General features: G+C 38.8%; 1 protein-coding gene across 8 annotated transcripts in view; it reads right to left on the reverse strand.

Annotated features, from left to right (window-relative positions):
- Positions 1–18471, reverse strand: part of KDM6A (lysine demethylase 6A) — a 223006-nt gene that overhangs the window by 157840 nt on the left and 46695 nt on the right. For all 8 annotated transcript variants that reach the window (XM_026713584.2, XM_026713582.2, XM_087937691.1 and 5 more), the window contains exons 3-4: positions 17868–17976; positions 10799–10848 (exon numbers count right to left, since the gene is read on the reverse strand). In XM_026713584.2, the coding sequence (XP_026569369.1) occupies positions 10799–10848; positions 17868–17976 (159 nt within the window). The remainder of the gene's footprint in view (positions 1–10798; positions 10849–17867; positions 17977–18471) is intronic.

An 18471-nucleotide genomic window follows, 5' to 3' on the forward strand; every position in this document is an offset into this window, starting at 1 on the left:
AGCAGCAAAGTTCACTCTCCCATGGCAACTTGAGAGCAGTTCAGGGATTCTTTGCGAGCTGACAGAAGAAACGACAGTGCTCTGGGACTTTAGAATTCAAACAGACACGCCCATGCCACCTAATACCATTGTCCAATAAGAAAGACAAAAAAAAATCTGGATAGTATTTGGAGATAGCATAGAAGAGAAAGAACTGGAGAAGGTAACAAAATACGAAGACCTGCAAATAGAAATAGAATATGACAAAAGAAAGCAAAGGTAGTAACAATAGTAATAGGCAACTTGAGTGTAATCCCAAAACAACCGGAGCACCATTTGAACACCATCAGCAATAACAAATCAGTCAATTGCCAAAGGCAGCTTTGCTTAAAACAGCTTACATCCTGTGATGATACATTTAAGACCATCAAACATCCTCATCTGCCTATCCAAGGTCCTTGGGAAGTCTGAACAACTGGCTGATGGTGCAATAAATCATAGTAATGGTAGCAACTTTTAAACTGAATTGTACAAGAAAATCTGAACAGATCATTAGCATAACGGTTGGTATAGTAGTATTCCCCTTATAATAACTCCAAAGTGTAGAATTTGCTTTAAAACAAAGCAGATGTATGCTGAGATGACATTTTCAACTAATTACCCCATGACTCACAAAAAATTCACTGGACAATTACTGCCAAGCCAGCAAACCCTAATGACAATCTTTTATGTACAAGTTAAAGAAACAGTGGTGACAACAATCTCTTTGCACATTTGCTTTCTTATTCCTGTTTACTCTGTTTCCTGCTATTTTGACTAGACGCTAGACAGAGTTTGTAGCAATCCAGCCAGCACACAAGTAAATAATTCAGCAGTATTCATTCCATAGAAGAAACTTCTTTATATACAATATAAAACATGATGCAACATGGTAGAGAGAAGAAGTAGCAAGTACAAGAACAAGCATTCTAAACACAGAAAAGTTAAGCTAAGCCACCCCTAGGCTCCAAGCTGTCTCAGTCACCAAACAGTCCCCACTGGCTGACTTGTTGCCATGTCTATTCCAGTTCATGAATTCTTATACACTGACACTCCTCCCTTTATGACTGGAATAGACATAAAACTGAATAACTTAATATTCTTCCCATGGTGCACTCCACCCAATGGCTTGGTCATTATGTTGCCCAGATTGTCCTCTAAAGAACAGCGAAGCAAGCTAATTAATTTACATTTGATTGCTTCTCTTACATTACAATATTTAATATCCACATGTTTGCTTCTATTTTTTACTGTCACCTGTTGGCATTTTAATGCAAGCAGCATTTTCTTCCAACACTGTTACAGCTTCATTTACTTTTACATTTAAATCCTGCAACAGCTGTAGTACCAAGTTACCTCTAGAGCAATAAATTCCGCCTCCGCAGTAGAAATGACTACTGTTTTTTTTTCTGGACTTCCAACCAATTAAAGCCCTTCTAAATAATGCCACAATCCCAGAATTGGACTTTCTGGTTTGTATACATCATTGGCATAATCACTGTCAACATAACATTTCAACTTAAATTCTTCAGAGACCTGTATTTGAAGACCCAAATTCACAGTTCCATTCAAATACCTGAGAATCCTTTTTACACCCATCCAAAGCAATGGCATTGGTGCAGCAGTAAAGTGACTTAAGATGCTTACTACATAAGCTATGTCCGGTCTGGACCACTGTGACAGATACAAAAAGATCCCTATTGCTGATTGATATATCTCTTGATCACAGGCTTCACATTTGTCCTCACCCTAATTGTTATGAAAATCTGTGCTCATAAGTGTTGGAGCAGAATTACAATCCTTCATGTTTATATCTCTCCAACAGCTGTTCAATTTTCCTTGTTTGACTGAAAACAAAACCACCTTTCTCAGTTTTTTTTATCTCTATACCAAGATAGTTTTGTACTTCACCCATTTTTTTCAATTCAATTTTTTTCTCTGATTAGCAAATTCTTTTACCTGTGACACATATTTTGCAATGAAAGATCATCCACAAATGCTAACAACTGACAATCCCCCCTTTTAACTTTCCAGTATATATGCAACCATCAGCCTTGCAACTCTTGACCCCAAGACCCTTCAATGCTGTATCTAAATAGATATTCCAATTCCTGGCTGACTGCTTCAGCCCCAAAATGGGCTTGTTCAATTTATACAGTGTTAGGCTTTTTACTTTCATACCCTGGTGCTTGAACCATGTAAATTTCTTCCTCTAATTCTGCAGTGAGGAATGCTGTGGTTATATCAAAATGCGAAATTTTATGGTCACGTGCTGCTGCCAATACTAGTGCCAACCTTATGCTTTCACTCTTTACTGTAGGCGCAAATACCTCACCACAGAGCACATTTTTTCCTTTGTGAAAAATCTTGTGCCACTAATCTTGCCCTATATTGGACCTCATTTTTGGGTAGTACTTTTTTTGGGATACCCATTTACATCCTACAGCTTTGCAACTCTGTGCCAAAGTCATAGATGTGAACTCTTTATGTTCACCCATGGATTTCATTTCCTTGTCCATGGTTTCTTTCCACTTCACTTGTTCAATTTTAGGTAATGCCAATACTTCCTTATAGTTCCTGTCCCATACCACATATTACACACCTTTACTTAACTAGCAAAATACCCGTCAGGTGAAGTCCCCTTGTTCCATCGCTCTGACCTGCGTGGCATTGACTGCTTCTGTGTTTCAACCCTCTCCTGTTTCATATCTGAGTCATCATCTTCTGACTCCTTTTCTTGTTCTTTTTCAGTTTCTCCTCCCTGAACACCAACATGTCACTAAGTGAATTATCATTACTAAGTGGATCACCATCAGTAAGTGGATCATTTAAAAAATTGGCATCAATTATGTTCCAATTTTGCTCTGCAAAACTAGCAGACCTAGAAATCACTATTCTTTTGCTCCCATTGCTAAAGCTCTTTGAGCCAGGCTCATAGCCCATATGGTACCCCTGAGCTTTCTAGACATTGATTGACCTTTTTTCCTGATTGCTTTTGGAATATGCACCCATGCATTGCTTCCAAACACCCGTAAGTGTGCCAGAGATGGTTTTCCCCCGTATAGCACTGCATATGGAGTATCATTAATAGATGAACTCCACAGCTTATTGATTAAATAATTAGCAGTCAACATGGCTTCACCCCAATATGACCTGCTCAGACCAGAATCCTCCAGCAGTGAGTCCTTCATCATTGTAAGACTCCATTTTGCGTCTCAGCTACACCATTCTCAGCTGCTATGTATGGATTTGTGTGTCTGTATTTTATTCCTAACTGTCCCAACCACTGTTGAAAACTTGCTGACATGAATTCTGAACCTGTCAGTTTGCAGCTGACATACCTGTTGTTTATATCTCGTTTACGAAGCTTACCCATTGCTTAAATTTCTGTAGCACCTCTATTTACTCTTTAGTAAATAGCAGAACTCAAATCTGCTGTGGTCATCTACAATGACCAGTGCATACTTTGTTCCTCCCAAACGGGCTTGCATTGGCCCAACCAAATCTGCATGTAGCAGCTCTAGAGCTCTTTGTGTCTTCCCCTTGCTTACTGAGAATGCCTTGGACTTTGATGATTTACATACTTCACAGTCCAAGTATGCCTTACACTCTTTCAAGTTTAATTCTTCTCCAAACTGTTGCATCTTTTGTAAAACTCTGAAGCTGGCATGGCCAAGCTTTTTGTGCAAGAGATGAATGCATGAATCATGTTATGCCACATTTCCAAATTTTGGGGCACAATAAACCTTTTGTCCCTGCAACACATAAAGATATCCTCTTTTATGCCCTGTGCACATACACTCCCCATTTACACTCTTCTTCCTGAGATTACTGAGGAAGAATCACCTCTCCTCAGCTATTCTAATTTCTACCACTGCACAGTCGAGAGCATCTTAACTAGCTGTATCTCAGTTTGGTATGGAAATTGCACTATAAAAGAAAAAAAGGCATTACAGAGGGTGGTTAAAACTGCCCAACATATTATAGGGATTCCACTTCCTGCCATTGTGGACATTCAGAGGAAACAATGTCTGCGTAAAGCCCACAGCATCGTTAAGGACTCCTTCCATCCAGCCCACAATCTATTCACTCTTCTTCCATTTGGGAGGAGGTTCAGGTGCCTGCAGTCTAAGACCAGCAGGCTAGGGAACAGCTTTTACCACACAGCGGTTTCCTTGTTGAACTCCTCAGTTTGTTTGTCCCCACATATATGCTGATGCTCCCCTTGATAACATATGATGTATTTTGTATAATTCTCTGTGCATTTGTACTTATATTCAATGTGTCCATAAACATTTTGTACAGTTGTATATGTTCATATATGTGCAATCACACTTATCCTTGTGTGCTCGTGTACATACATTTTGTTGTGTTTTCCATTGACATATTCATAGATGCCTTGCATATTTGCATACATATATTTATATTTTACTGTTATTTAGTACTTCTGGTTGGATGCTAACTGCATTTCGTTGCCTGTATCCATGGCAATGATAATAAAGTTGAATCTAATCTAATCTAAAATTTCCTTTTATGAGACATCTCTCATTTACAAATGTGGTCTCAAACCCTTGTTTGTCTAGAGACACTCAGTTAATTATGCTCCATTTCAGGCACACATAATAAGTTACTAAACTTTTCCTCCAGACATGGAATCAGCACACTGCCTTTTCCTATGACTTCAGCTTTCTGACCATTTGCCACGGCTACTGCATCTCCTCCAGCTAGATCCATTCTGAAAAACAATTCAGAATTATTAGCAATTGTTTGGCTAGCCCCACTGTCTATTAACCATTTGCCTCTGATATTACAACAGCTAACTTTTGCAACAGCAGTTTGTCGTTTTTCTTCCTTATAAACAGTCTTTCTTTAAATGAGTCTTATCACCACAGATGAAACACCGTTGTTATTCCTGTTCTTTTTAGAATATCTTTGCTGAGCTGTAATCCGGTCTCATCTGTTACTCTGGTGTCTGCAGACATCCTGTCTGTTGTTTTTCTCTCCCTGCTACTTGAGCTCCCACCTCAGGAATTTCTCCTCGTGGCTTCTTCTAAAATGGTGTTTGTTTTCTTCAGAAATCAAACAGGCTTTAAGGGCTTGTTCTGGTTTGCATTTAAAAACAGCTGAAACATTGTCCCATGTTTCATCAAGACTGTTTAACATCAACAACACTTTCTGAGATTCAAGAATCTGCATTCCACACTGTTCTAACTCAACATGAGTCTGCATGTGCAGCAAATGCTTCTCTACACTCTCTTGTTGTAGCAGCCAGGCTCTGTACAATTGTCTCGATAATTGCACAATATTGCTTGCTGACACACTCATATGCACACTTCTCAATTTCAGCCAAACCTCCTTTGCAGTTTTCAAATCAACCACATTCAAGAATTGTTCATGTTCCAAACTTAAAATGATGTAGGGCAGTGCCTTATCATGCTGCCTTTCATCTGCAGCTGTTAATGCCCCCTGAGGTGGATTAATAACAATATCCTAGAGCTCCTTAGCCTTCAGGAAGCATTCTATTGTTGCAGCCCAATATAACTCTTCTGTCCCAATTGAGGCAGACAGCTCTCCTTGAAATCAGCAGCCATCCTGCAAGATTTCTCAGTCTTGTTCTCCTTTGCTTATAACACAGGCTGTTCCTCAGCTTGATTACAGTTCAGTCTTAGTGTGTGCTTGGACTGGCTGGGTGCGCTCTGGGCCCATAACTTGTTGGAGATTGTAGCAATCCAGCCAGCACACAAACAAATAATTCAGCAGGATTCATTATATAGAACAGTGTTGGTGAACCTTTTCAGCACTGAGTGCCAAAACGGGAGCATTCGCGGGCACGCGGGGGAGTGCCAGAAACTGGAAGAGCAGCTCCCCGACGTGCAATTGGTCTTCCAGTTTCTGGCATGCATGCACATGCAAAGACCAACAGGCCGGTGCATATGTGTGCTCCAGAAACCAAAAGCTCAGCTTCTGTGTATACGCATGCATGCCAGGGAGCTATTCTTCCGGTTTCCGGCACTTCTGCGCACACAAAGACCAGAAGCTGGAATGCCAGGTGCACGAACCCAAAAGAGCAATGGGAGATGGCTGGCATGCCCAGAGAGATGGCTCTGTGTGCCACTTCCGGCACACATGCCATAGGTTTACCATCACAGATATAGAATAAACTTTTTTATATACAATGATATAAAACATGATGCATGTATACCCATGCAGCTCTTGCAACATGGTAGAGAGAAGAAGTAGCAAGTACAAGAGCAAGCACTCTAAACATAGAACAGTTAAGCTAAGTCACATCCAGGCTCCAAGCAATCAAACAGTCCCCATTGGCTGACTTGTTGCCATGTCTATTCCAGTTCATGAATTCTTATACACAGACAAAAATTATCTGTCCTCTTATATCACCCATCACACTTGAGTTAGATCACATTTTTGTTGAGGGATTTTGTCAAAGGTTTTTTGAAAGTCCATTTAAAATCATCTATAGGGCCAGCTTTTTATATATTCTTATTGAAACCCTCTAAAGCAGGGGTCCCCAAACTCGCTGAGGAATTCTGGGAGTTGAAGTCCACAAGTCTTAAAGTTGCCAAGTTTGGAGACCTCTGCTCTAAAGCAGGGTTGTCAAACTCAATTTCATTAAGGGCCACATTAGGATTGTGTCTGACCTCAGGGGACTGAGGTGGGTATGATCAGGGTGGGCATGGCCAATTCAAAGTCACTCGTGTAGGGGGTAGCTGTGGTGGCCCAAGCTTTTTGCCAGAGAAAACAGGCTCCCGAGCTCCATTTTTGGCTGTAACAGCCTCCTGCAACCCTCCCAAGATCCATTTTTGCTGGCGGAGGATTGCCGGAGGCCATCACAGCTGAAACAGAGCCGGCCACACCCACTCCATTGTCACTGTCAGAGGCAACGTGGGTCAGTCTTTTGCTGTTTCCAGGGTGGTTTGACAGGCCAGATCTAAGCACCCATGAGCCAGATCCGGCCTGCCGGTCTTGAGTTTGACATCCCTGTTCTAAAAGCTTGTTCTATTTGCTTATTTTTTCTTTAACAATCTTTGCAACTATTTTAGTATGGTGTTTCCACAAAAATAAAACCTATCCTGAAAAATTGCCCTAGCATGTTTTCTGTGTGTCCAATATAAGCCCTACCCCCCAAAATAAGCCTCTCTTTAAGCCCCTGCACAGCTGGCCACCTGCCTATTCTGTCTGGTTGCTTGCAGTGCCACCGACAAGAGGTGAGGTAAGGCGAAGGGGGTGGAGCTTCCCCCCAAGTATACCGGCTTACCTCACAGCTCCTGCAGCCAGGCCATCCACGCCCCTGCCAGTGCCTCGTGATGGTAGCAATGGCAGCCATGTGGAGTAGAAGCCCAGGTGGTAGCTGGCCCACTTCTTATTCTGGCACAGTACCAGAACAGGAGGCCAAGTGAAACACCATTGCCCCGGCCACGAGGTGAGAGGATGGAGCTGTCCGACGTCCCCCACATCAGCTTACCTTAGGCCCTCACAGCCCAGCAATACACAATGATAACTGCCTTGCCTTGTGGCACTACATTATCACTCGGCCTCCTGCTCTGGTGCTGGAAGAAGTGGGCCAGTGCCGCAAGGTGGGTGTCAGGGTGTGGATGGCCTGGCTGCAGGGGCCCTGAGATAAGCTGGTGTGGGGTGAGTGGGGCAGTTCCTTGCCTCATGGCAGCAACACTCAAAACAGGTAAAGCAACCCCCGAAAATAAGTCTTAGTGCTTATTTCGGAGCCCAAAAGAAAATAAGACCAGGATTTAATTCCTGGACAAAACGGTATCTATAACAAATATTAAACTTGATTAATCTATGGTTTCCTTTATCATCCCTCAATCCATTTGTAAAAACTGGGGTAATACTAATTTTTTAATCCTTAAGAATAGATGCCATTATTAAAGAGAAATTGTATAATTTTGTGAAAAGATGAGCAATTTCATATCAAAATCATTTAAGAACTCTTTGATTAACAATATCTAACCTATACAACTTATTTTTAGTTTGTCAATTTGGTAATACTATCATCTTTCATTACCTCCATCTGTTTCTATTTGTGCAATTTTTTTTCTCAAAAAGCCAATTCAGGCTTAAATATTTCTCTTATGTGTTTATTGGTAAGGATAGATGTAAGAATTATTGACTTCAATATTGGGTTACCTGTCATTGGACTATATATGTAACAGCTACAATAAGAAAAGTGATGAGGGATGTGGCTAACTCCAGTTCAATTACTTTGTTAAGCACAGTAACAATCTAGGCCAGCAGTCCCCAACCTTTGTGGCTTGGTGGCCTGACAGGAGGAAGGCAGAGAGGAAATGGACCATGTGAGTTGTGGGCTGGAATGCATGCATACACAGCCCTTGTATGAGTGGAGGGCTACAATGCATGTATGCAATTCGACTTGAGTGCCCACCAGCCCGTCACTCATGCATTGGCCAGCTATTCACATGGCCCAATTCCGAATAGGCCATGGCCTGGTAGTGGGCTACAGCCCGGGGGTTGGGGACCCCTAATCTAGACAGCTTCATGAAATACTAGTTACTGGATAGTATAGAACAGTATCTGGTAGTGAAGTAAGCTGAATTTAGGGAAATGAAGTCAGTGCTTAATTAGTGTGTTGTCCTATGTCATTTAGTAGAAAAGTACATCAAGTCATCCCTTTATGCTCCCTTTATGAGGGACAACAGTATCAAATGGTGTTAAAAATTGTTTATTTTAATTTATTATAAAGGAAATGCTAATTTAATATAAAATAATCCACAAGAATGCAAAAGCAGAATCAAAACATCATGGAGGAAAGTTCTCTAGGTAAACCCAAGGGCAACAGGCCATCTTCTGTTAAACATTTTAGAACTGAAAGCAAAAAGAGCAAACAAAATGAATCACAGAATGCAAATATAATATGTAAAAAGCACAAAACAAGCAATTGGAGATAAGTTGACATGTGTGGGGGAAACTTGTTGGATGGTAATATTGGGACCTATTGGAAAAGAAAGTGAGTATGATGCATTTCTCTCTGGTTATCAATAATACAGTATGGAAGAATATATTGGGTGTCTCACTCCATATCAAAAGTATACAGAACTAATCTTATTAAAACAATCAAGGAAATAGGTAAATGTTCATATAATAGCAAAAAAATCAAATTCTTAATATCATAAATATATTTGTCTGCAAAAGTGAATCAAAGTTATCCTATGGATGGATATCTAGGGATCTGCAGTAGATCTTGTTCATAAAGTATCTAAATTTCAGTCACCAGAGAAAAGGCCCAAATGTTTAGATAAAAAGAAAAGCAGTTTGCAAATTCATGAGCAACCCCCCAAATAACAAAAATAGATATTAAAATAGCAAAAAGTGTTAAGAAATAGGGGGGAGGATATGAAATCCCAAAATTATATCTATAGACCCCACACAAACTGTTTCACCATTTCTCCCTTTGGGATGCCGCTGTAAGGCATTGCATGCCAAAACAACTAGATACAGGAAGTTTTTTTCTTTCATGCCATCACTCTGCTGAACACCTAATACTCAGAGTGTCATGTCTAAGTATATTTACCATGTTGTACGGCTAGAGTATTATTACTATCCTTCCCATCTTCTTTACTACTCCTTCTTATTATTATTATTATTATTATTATTATGAGTATTATTGATGCTTTTGCATGTACACTGAGAACTTTTGCACCAGAGACAAATTTTGTGTGTCAAATCAGACTTGGCTAATAAAGTATTCTAGGAATTCTAATCTGAAAATAATCCTGTAGTTTTGATAGTTACTTTTGTGAACATATCCTCTTATGGTGTAATAGTTGTTGCTGAATTCCTCATTAATGATCAATAGAAAACTTATCCTACAGTAACACAACTTTTCAAATACTATCTAAATTCTGATTGCTACACAATAGAATTAAGCTTTCCTAATCTTTTGTAATTCTAAAACCTAAGTTTTTCCAATAAAATTGAATTGACAAACACTATCAATATTATACCATGCTAAACTAAGACATTCATCTCCACAATTTGTCAACACTGATTTAGAGACTTGGAATTGTTAGACAAATTCATGGAAAACTAAACTAGCAATCAGCATAAAACTGCTTTTGGGTTCAAATACAGTACCATTATTGATAACTACTTGAGAACACTGCAGGAAAAGACTAATACAGGTAATCCTCAACTTTCACCACAATTGAGCCCCAAATTTATGTTGCTAAGTGAGAAATTTATTAAGTGAGCTTTGTCCCAGCTTTTACAACTTTTGTAAAAAGTTTGTTAAGTGAATCATTGTAGTTGTTAAATTAGTAACATGGTTGTTAAATGAATCTGGTTTCCTCATTGTCTTTGCTTGTCAGAAAGTTGCAAAAGTGTCCCACATGACTCCAGGAACTGCAACTGCCATAAATATGAGTCAGTTGTCATGCATCCAAATGTAAATCATTTGACCATGGGGATGCTGCAATGGTTGTAAGTGTGAAAAATTGTCATATATCACTATTTTCAGTGTTGTTGTAACTTCGAAAAGTCACTAAATGAACTGTTGTAAGTTGAGGATGACCTGTACACTCAGGTGTCTGCTTAGCGACTATGTGAAACAGAATGCTGAACTATCTGTAATCTAATTTCTTAACTTCTTAACATGGAAATTTTAATCATGATAAATATCAGTCTAAACAATCATTTAAAATAACTGTGGAAGTAATAGTTTAAATATTAAATATTCCTCTATAAAATAAAAACATACTGATTGCTGACAATTTAAGTCTATACAGACCTTCCAGTAGTCAGATTGTAAACTGTAGTACCTCTGGTATGCAGATAATGCTGAAATAGAAAAAAATATTTATGAGAAAACAATACAAACTATAGGAAGTATAGCATCATGCCTCATCTTAACTGGTCAATATTTAATAAAAATATTCTGGGTACGTAAATAAAGTTACTGCAAGGAGAAACAGAAATAAAATCATACAATATACCCATTTATATAGAATTTCAGCAAAATTGTTATGGATATAATTTATGTGTTATAATTAAATTTTATTTAAATATGTGCATCCTAGTGAGTATACATTATGCGTAATAGTCAAAAATCTCATAAGTTCATAGAAATTATAAAATTTTTGACTCATACACTAAATAATTCATGTGAGAACTTTGTGATGAAAAAAGCTACACATTTATGTTAAAAAACACATACTAAATGGGTAATAATGGAGGCCCATATGTATTTCATATGTTGTTTCTCATTTCTGGACTGACCTTTGGTCTAATAAATTATTATTACTTTAATGTTAAGTTTAAACTCAGCTTTAATTGCTGGATCCTGGATTTATCTGAATGGAACTTCAGCTTCTGCAATAAACTGTTTTTCTTGGGCCCTCACATTTCCACATTGTGCTGAGATTTACAGAACTCTGATCTAGGTTTGACTTCTTGCATTTGTGATTGCTGGCACGGGATAGGGGGTTTATATTACTTTCAGAACCAAGAGATATTAAATTATGAAGTTCCATATGTCAATCCTGAAGCTGACCTGACCGAGGCCATTTTGAGGCTTCCGTGTTGCCATATTGGAGGTGCTATGTCAACTACCAGCAGTCTAACTGGGCAGAGCTACTGCCGTTCGTTGAGGTGGAATACAATAATGTACTGCATAGCAGCACAGGGCTGACCTGTTTTCAGGTCACCAGTGGCATGGAATTTGTCCCCATGTCTGAACTCCGCAGAGAGCCTCCCTCATCCATGTCACCAAGCGAATGGATGGAATCACTAAAGGAAGCGTGGGAAAACACCAAGCAAGCTTTATGAGAGGCAGCAAAAACACAAATGCAAGCTGACAATTGCCACAGCCCCCAAGTACCACTTCAAGTAGGGGACAAGGTTTACCTCTCTACAAAGTACCTGAAGTTTAAAACTTCCTTGCAAGAAGCTAGGATCAAAGTTTATGGGACCTTTCCCCATAGTGAAAGTCATCAACTCCGTTACAGTACAGCTTAGATTCCCTCGCTTGCTAAGGAAAGTGCATTTGGTTTTTCATAGCAGCTTGTTAAAGCTGGTGGTAGGCTTCCAGATCAGGCCAGTAGATCGGGCAGCCCTGAAACCAATAGCGGTGCAGGGGGAAACACATTAAGAGGTAAAGAAGAACTTAGATTCTAGGTTACATAGGGGTTGCCTGCAGTATCTAGTACAGTGGAAGGAGTACCCCCTCTCCGGAGCTACCTGGATTAAGAGTTAGGATGTGAAGGCAGACAGGTTGGTTAAGCAGTTCCACAACAAGTACCCACAGAAGCCTAAGGGCCCCTCCGGGGGTGGATGGGGAGGTTAAAATGAATATTGAGTAACTTTGTGATCTTTTTTCTTTGTAGGAAGTTCTCTTCAATTAAGGGCCTGTCAACCCTGAAGCTGACCTGACCAAGGTCATTTGTGTTGCATTGCGCTGAGGGATAGAAGAATGGGTATAGAGATAGAGGGGCTTGTAGTCAAAACAAAATATTTTTCTACTGGGAACCAGGACATTCCCACAGGGAAGAGCAGCAATGTCATCTGACGTGATGGGACCTTGATTGGACTATGTGACTGACTGTTTAGGAAAAGGGAGGAATTTTTACTTTTAATTAGATGAAAACCACGGGAATATTCAGAGTTGTTTTTCACCCACTTGTGCCAATATAATATGTCCAATAAACTTATTATTTGTGGAACCTACTTGCCTCGGAACTCTGTTTATTATGGTTGTATTACTTGGAACCCTGACACCATATTGCAAACAATCAGGAAAGAAAAAATAAATGTACTAAAATGATTATCCAAGAAAAATAATATTTTCTTAAAAATTAAACTATAGTAAGAAAAAAATGAAGTCAATGAAAAATGGTCTTCCACTCTCTGTAAATATATGTGTGCATGTTTTCGTGTATGTGTGTGTGTGCATGTGCATGTGGGTGTGGGTGTGTATATGTTCACATAAACTTACATGCACATATACACACATACATACCGTATATACTGGAGTATAAGCTGAGTTTTTCAGCACATTTTTTGTGCTGAAAAAAACCCCCTTGGCTTATACTCGAGTCAGATTCCCTCTGAAAAAAAAAATGGTGTGGAGCTCCGGAGCTGGGCAGCCGCTTCCGTGTTTCCTTTGCAACTTGTAAGCATGGGGGCAATCGGAAGCAGAAAAGTTCTTGCATGAGGATGTATTGTTTTTTCTTTATTTAACTGTTTTTTTTTGGGGGGGGGAAGTCCCACCATCATGTGAGAATGCTCAGACACGAAATCTATCCACCTGAAAATAAGTGTGTGTGGGGGGGGGCGATTTTAACAGAGGGAAGACATAGGGAGAAGGCAAAAGCGACGGAAGATCCTTCAGGGGAAACTGAGGGGAGACTCACCTTGGTCCAGATGAGCCCCCTTCCCGCCCCTAAGGAAGTAGAGGCAGCCAGCAAGGGCAGGCAAGCCCGTCGCGGACTCCGTCCGTCCTCGCTCCCACCCACCCACCCAAAGCCACGAAGTCCCCAATCGCGCAGCCCAGAATCGCCCTCCCTCAGGGGCAGCAACGACACCCGGTGTTTCCTGAAACAAGAAGCTCCGCCGTGCAATGAAAGCGCCCTGGCTCTAGGCTCAGAAAACAATGCGAGCCCAAGGTGGCTTCGTTTCCTCAGCCCTAGCTGCTTTCAGTCCGCTCGGGAGGAGGAGGGGAGGAGGAGGAGGTGGTGGCAGGGCTCGCGTTGTTTTCTGGCTCTAGGCTTGCGATCTCAGAAAACAACGCGAGCCGCTGCCGCCTCCTCCCCTCCCCTCCTCCTCCCGAGCAGACTGAAAGCAGGTAGGGCTGAGGAAACGAAGCCACCTCGGCTCGCGTTGTTTTCTGAGATCACAAGCCTAGAGCCAGAAAACAACACGAGCCGCTGCCACCACCTCCTCCTCCCCTCCTCCTCCTGAGCGGACTGAAAGCAGCTAGGGCTGAGGAACGAAGCCACCTCGGCTCGCATTGTTTTCTGAGCCTAGAGCCAGGGTGCTTTCATTGCACAGCGGAGCTTCTTGTTTCAGGAAACACCGGGCGTCGTTGCTGCCCCCTGAGGGGAGGGCGATTCTGGGCTGCGCGATTGGGGGACTTCGTGGCTTTGGGGGTGGGTGGGAGCGAGGACGGACGGAGTCCACGAAGCGGGCTTGCCTGCCCTGCTGGCTGCCTCTGCTTCCTTAGGGCGGGAAGGGGGCTCATCTGGACCAAGGGTGAGTCTCCCCCTCAGTTTCCCCTGAAGGATCTTCCGTCGCTTTTGCCTTCTCCCTATGTCTTCCCTCTGTTAACCCCCCCCCACACACACACACTTATTTTCAGGTGGATAGATTTCGTGTCTGAGCATTCTCACATGACGGTGGGTCTTTCCCCCCTCTTAAAACAGTTAAATAAAGAAAAAACAATATATCCTCATGCAAGAACTTTTCTGCTTCCGATTACCCCCATGCTTACAAGTTGCAAAGGAAACACGGAAGCAGGGAAGCGGCTGCCCAGCTCCGGAGCTCCACACCATTTTTTTTTTCAGAGGGAATCTCACTTGAGTATAAGCTGTGGGGGGTTTTTTCAGCACAAAAAATGTGCTGAAAAACTCGGCTTATACTCGAGTCAATAAGTTTTCCCAGTTTTTTGTGGCAAAATTAGGTGCCTCGGCTTATATTCGGGTCGACTTATACTCGAGTATATACAGTATATATCATTTTTTTCTCCAGATTTTCCTGACATGCTATCAAATGCTACTGGGAATTTAAAAAAACCATAATCCTGGAGAAGAGTATAAGGCAAAAGTCTTAATTATTTTAAACAGTTCCACTGATTTCCATGTATACTAAAATAGCTAGGGTATTCTAGTAGGAATCTGTTTTCCCAGATGACATTTTCTTGAAATCTTAAGCTTACTGTGGGACATCATAAACAAATCAGATTCAAGGATGCCATCCACCTCCAAAGTTGGGTACACTATTTATATATAATAGAGCAGAAGAAAAAACAGCATTTGTCTTTTTCTCTAAAATCTTTCTATACAAACAGAAGAGGAAAAAACTAGAAGGTTTACTCAAGTAGACCAATCCTGGTGCTTAGACAACATCAATATTGAAACTAAAAAGCATGTAATATAAAAAACAAATAAAATGCCCTCCCATAACTAAGAGAATTGCCCAATAATGTAAGAACACTTGAGATAATGTTGCTTGGCTTCCAGTCTAACAAGGAACAAATAATTCAAGCACAACTTCAAAAGAAATTATTAGTGATAGATATACCATACATCTGAATGCATTGTCAGTAAGATTGAAGAAAATTGATTTAAATGTAACTTTGTATTATCATAAAATATTAGCCCAATAACAAAGGTATGTTTCAATATTAAATTCACTACTGTATTTAGGTACGTTGTTCTAATTCAATAAATACAGGTAGTCCTTGAATCAAGGACTACCTGTATTTACTGAATTAGTTGAGCCCAAAATTCCTGTTGCCAAGCAAGACAGATTTCAAGTGAGTTTTGTCTCATTTAATGATCTTTCTTGTCACAATTGTTAAGTGAAAGTGAAACAGGTACAGTTGTAAGCTAGTAGCAGAGTTAAGCTTGTCAGAAGGTGCAAAAGATTATCACATCATCCCAGGACACTGCAACCATCATAAATACTAGTCAGTTGCCAACTGTCTAAATGTTGATCAAAATGAACATGGAACTGCTGCAATGGTCATAAGTGTGAAAAATTGTCATAATTCACTTTTTTTCAGTGTTATTATAACTTTGAATGATCACTATACGAACTGTGGTAAATCAAGAACTACCTGTATACCAAAATGCATACTCCATTTATCCATCTAGACTAGAGTACCTGGATTTTCTCAATAATGGAGCAACATATTTTTTTTTCTTTTCTTGTATACAGAAATGTTACTGAACTATTCATATTACTACACCAAGTATCAATATTACAGGTTATACAGTATACTTGGAATGGTTAAATAAATATCATTTTCTAACTAAAATGCTTATATATACAATTACATATACAATTTTATTTCAATATGACATTTTTCCTAATAAATGTACTTGAAATAAAACAAACTGGTAGGTTACAAGAATTTAGTGTTGATCTTCTTAATCTAGTCCTTAATTACTATCTTCAAAGACTTAACTTAAAAGAAATGTATATACTCCAGATAGACTTCTCTAGCCTAATTTTTTTCAGAAATTATCTTTTTCAGTTAACAGTGAGAACCAAAAAACAATACAAGGTGTAATTAATATTTATGGCCCTCCTATCACTATAATTCCAAAAGTAGAAAGCAGAATTATTGACAGGTTTATTCACATGAGAATCCAGTATTTTCTAATTAGTAGGATATTAAGAGATTTCAGAGATATTCTAATTTACATAAAATAACGTAAGCATAGATAAGAGATAGGTTTAATTATATATGAAATTATTAAAATATATATAAGAAAGTATGAATTGTGCCATCTACTTTGTTCTCTACATTTATATAGTAGCAATAGTTGTTAATTATGAAAGCACCAGGGATGGGCTTGAGGAAAAACTTCTAAATGAGTGCAATTGTGAAAGAAAAATTATTTTCCTTAAGTGATATGAATGGAATATATAAAAAATGACTGGCCATTCAAATTTTCAAGCATGTGATTTTTTTGGGGTGAGTATCTGCTTTAAGCATTAACCTACGCACAAACACATGGCAAAGGAATACAACTAAAACATGACTAATCTGTTCATTATGAAAGAAACCATGATAATGAGAGATTCTGAATTTGAGACATAGCATTTTGGGTAATACCAGAAATGAATCTTTGGGGGGGAATAAACAAAGGAGAAGAGGCAATGCGAAAGGAGAAATGATTGCTGAAATTGGAATGAATGAGTGCTGGTAACAATGTGCCCTTGACTGGTTCAATGAACTTATATGCAAGGAATGCCCATGGTAACATAAGAAATATGCTTCTTGGAGATATAAAGATACATATAATTCTGCATGTAGACAATAATAGGTTGTTGTTTAAAAACTCATAATTTGCAGCAAGTATTAGACTAAATGATAGAGGAATATGTATTCGAAAATAAAAGTACTTAAATATTACAAGTTATACATGACAAAAATAGAGGAAATAGATAAATTTGCTTGTCTTAATTTAATTTTAGATCATAACATGAATGGAAAAAATGAAAGATTATGCATATGCTGCTAGAAATGTAGTTGATATTACATAGTCTATGGCAAAGAATGAATGTTGAAATAAACAAAAATGGATTATGCTTCTGCCCACTTCATTAACAGGGATATGTCAAGAGAAATACAGAAAGGAACCACTTAATTCAGAAGAGATAAGATCGAAAATATCAATGATTAGGTATGAACAAATGGAGACTGAAAATGAGTGACCAATACAAAAAAAATAAGGTTATTTGACTATACAGATATAAGGAATAACTATTATCACTAAAATGAGGAAATGAAAAACTGAAAATTGCGGTAAGAAGGAGTTGAGGGGATTATCAGAAAAGTTTGAAGAACAAAAGTTACAATGTAAATGGACATGATGGAAGCAAGAATGGTTTGCATGGATAGAAAGAGGCTGAAGAGAACAATAAATGGTATTGGTTCAAAATGAATTTAGTTGGGTTATATTTTATCTCTTGCTTTTAATTTCTTTTTGTTATTGCTTTTGTATATATTTTGTATAATGTACACTGCTGCCTCTCTAATAAAAGGGGGAAATGTAAGTACTGAACTATGTATATAATACAGATCTAGAATTCTGAGGTGGGGGAAATACTAAAATAAATTATAATAGACTTACCTTTTGGATAATCTTCCAATAAAAGGTTGAAGTGACCTAACTGGCAAAAGAAATCTGATTCAACTTTTCCTTCTGCTTTTAATATTAACGATTCATAGCAGCCAATAGCCTGGAAAAAAAAGGATATTCTTTATAAATATACTCAATTATCAATAAACATACACTTTAAAATTGATTTTTGTTTCAAAACTAAGAAGCAATTCCATATTTTGCCATCTTACGTAAGGGGGGAAATGCATATGTCCTAATTTTACTGTTATGAAGATGATACAATTATGCTTAATTTTCATTTTAAAATTAAATATTATTCTGCTCTGCTACGTGCATAATTTGCACTCTGAATAAAATAACCTAATCATATATTTCAATAATTATTAAATATTACAATAATACTTTAGCTTAACACATTAAGGTATTAGTCACTTTTCTATAAGAACAATCCTGCTGTAGCAGAAATTATAAATGAAAGAGTAAATCTTATTTTAGCATTAAATACCACACAGTTCTGGCATAATATATTTTATGAAACTAGAAAAATTGATTTTTAAATATACTAGCTTCAAGATCCATGTACCTAAAAAGTATATTTTTATAAGCCATATCT

This window comes from Pseudonaja textilis, chromosome 7 (assembly GCF_049901715.1).
Source record: "Pseudonaja textilis isolate UNSWEBS1 chromosome 7, rPseTex1.2, whole genome shotgun sequence".
NCBI lineage: Eukaryota > Metazoa > Chordata > Lepidosauria > Squamata > Elapidae > Pseudonaja > Pseudonaja textilis.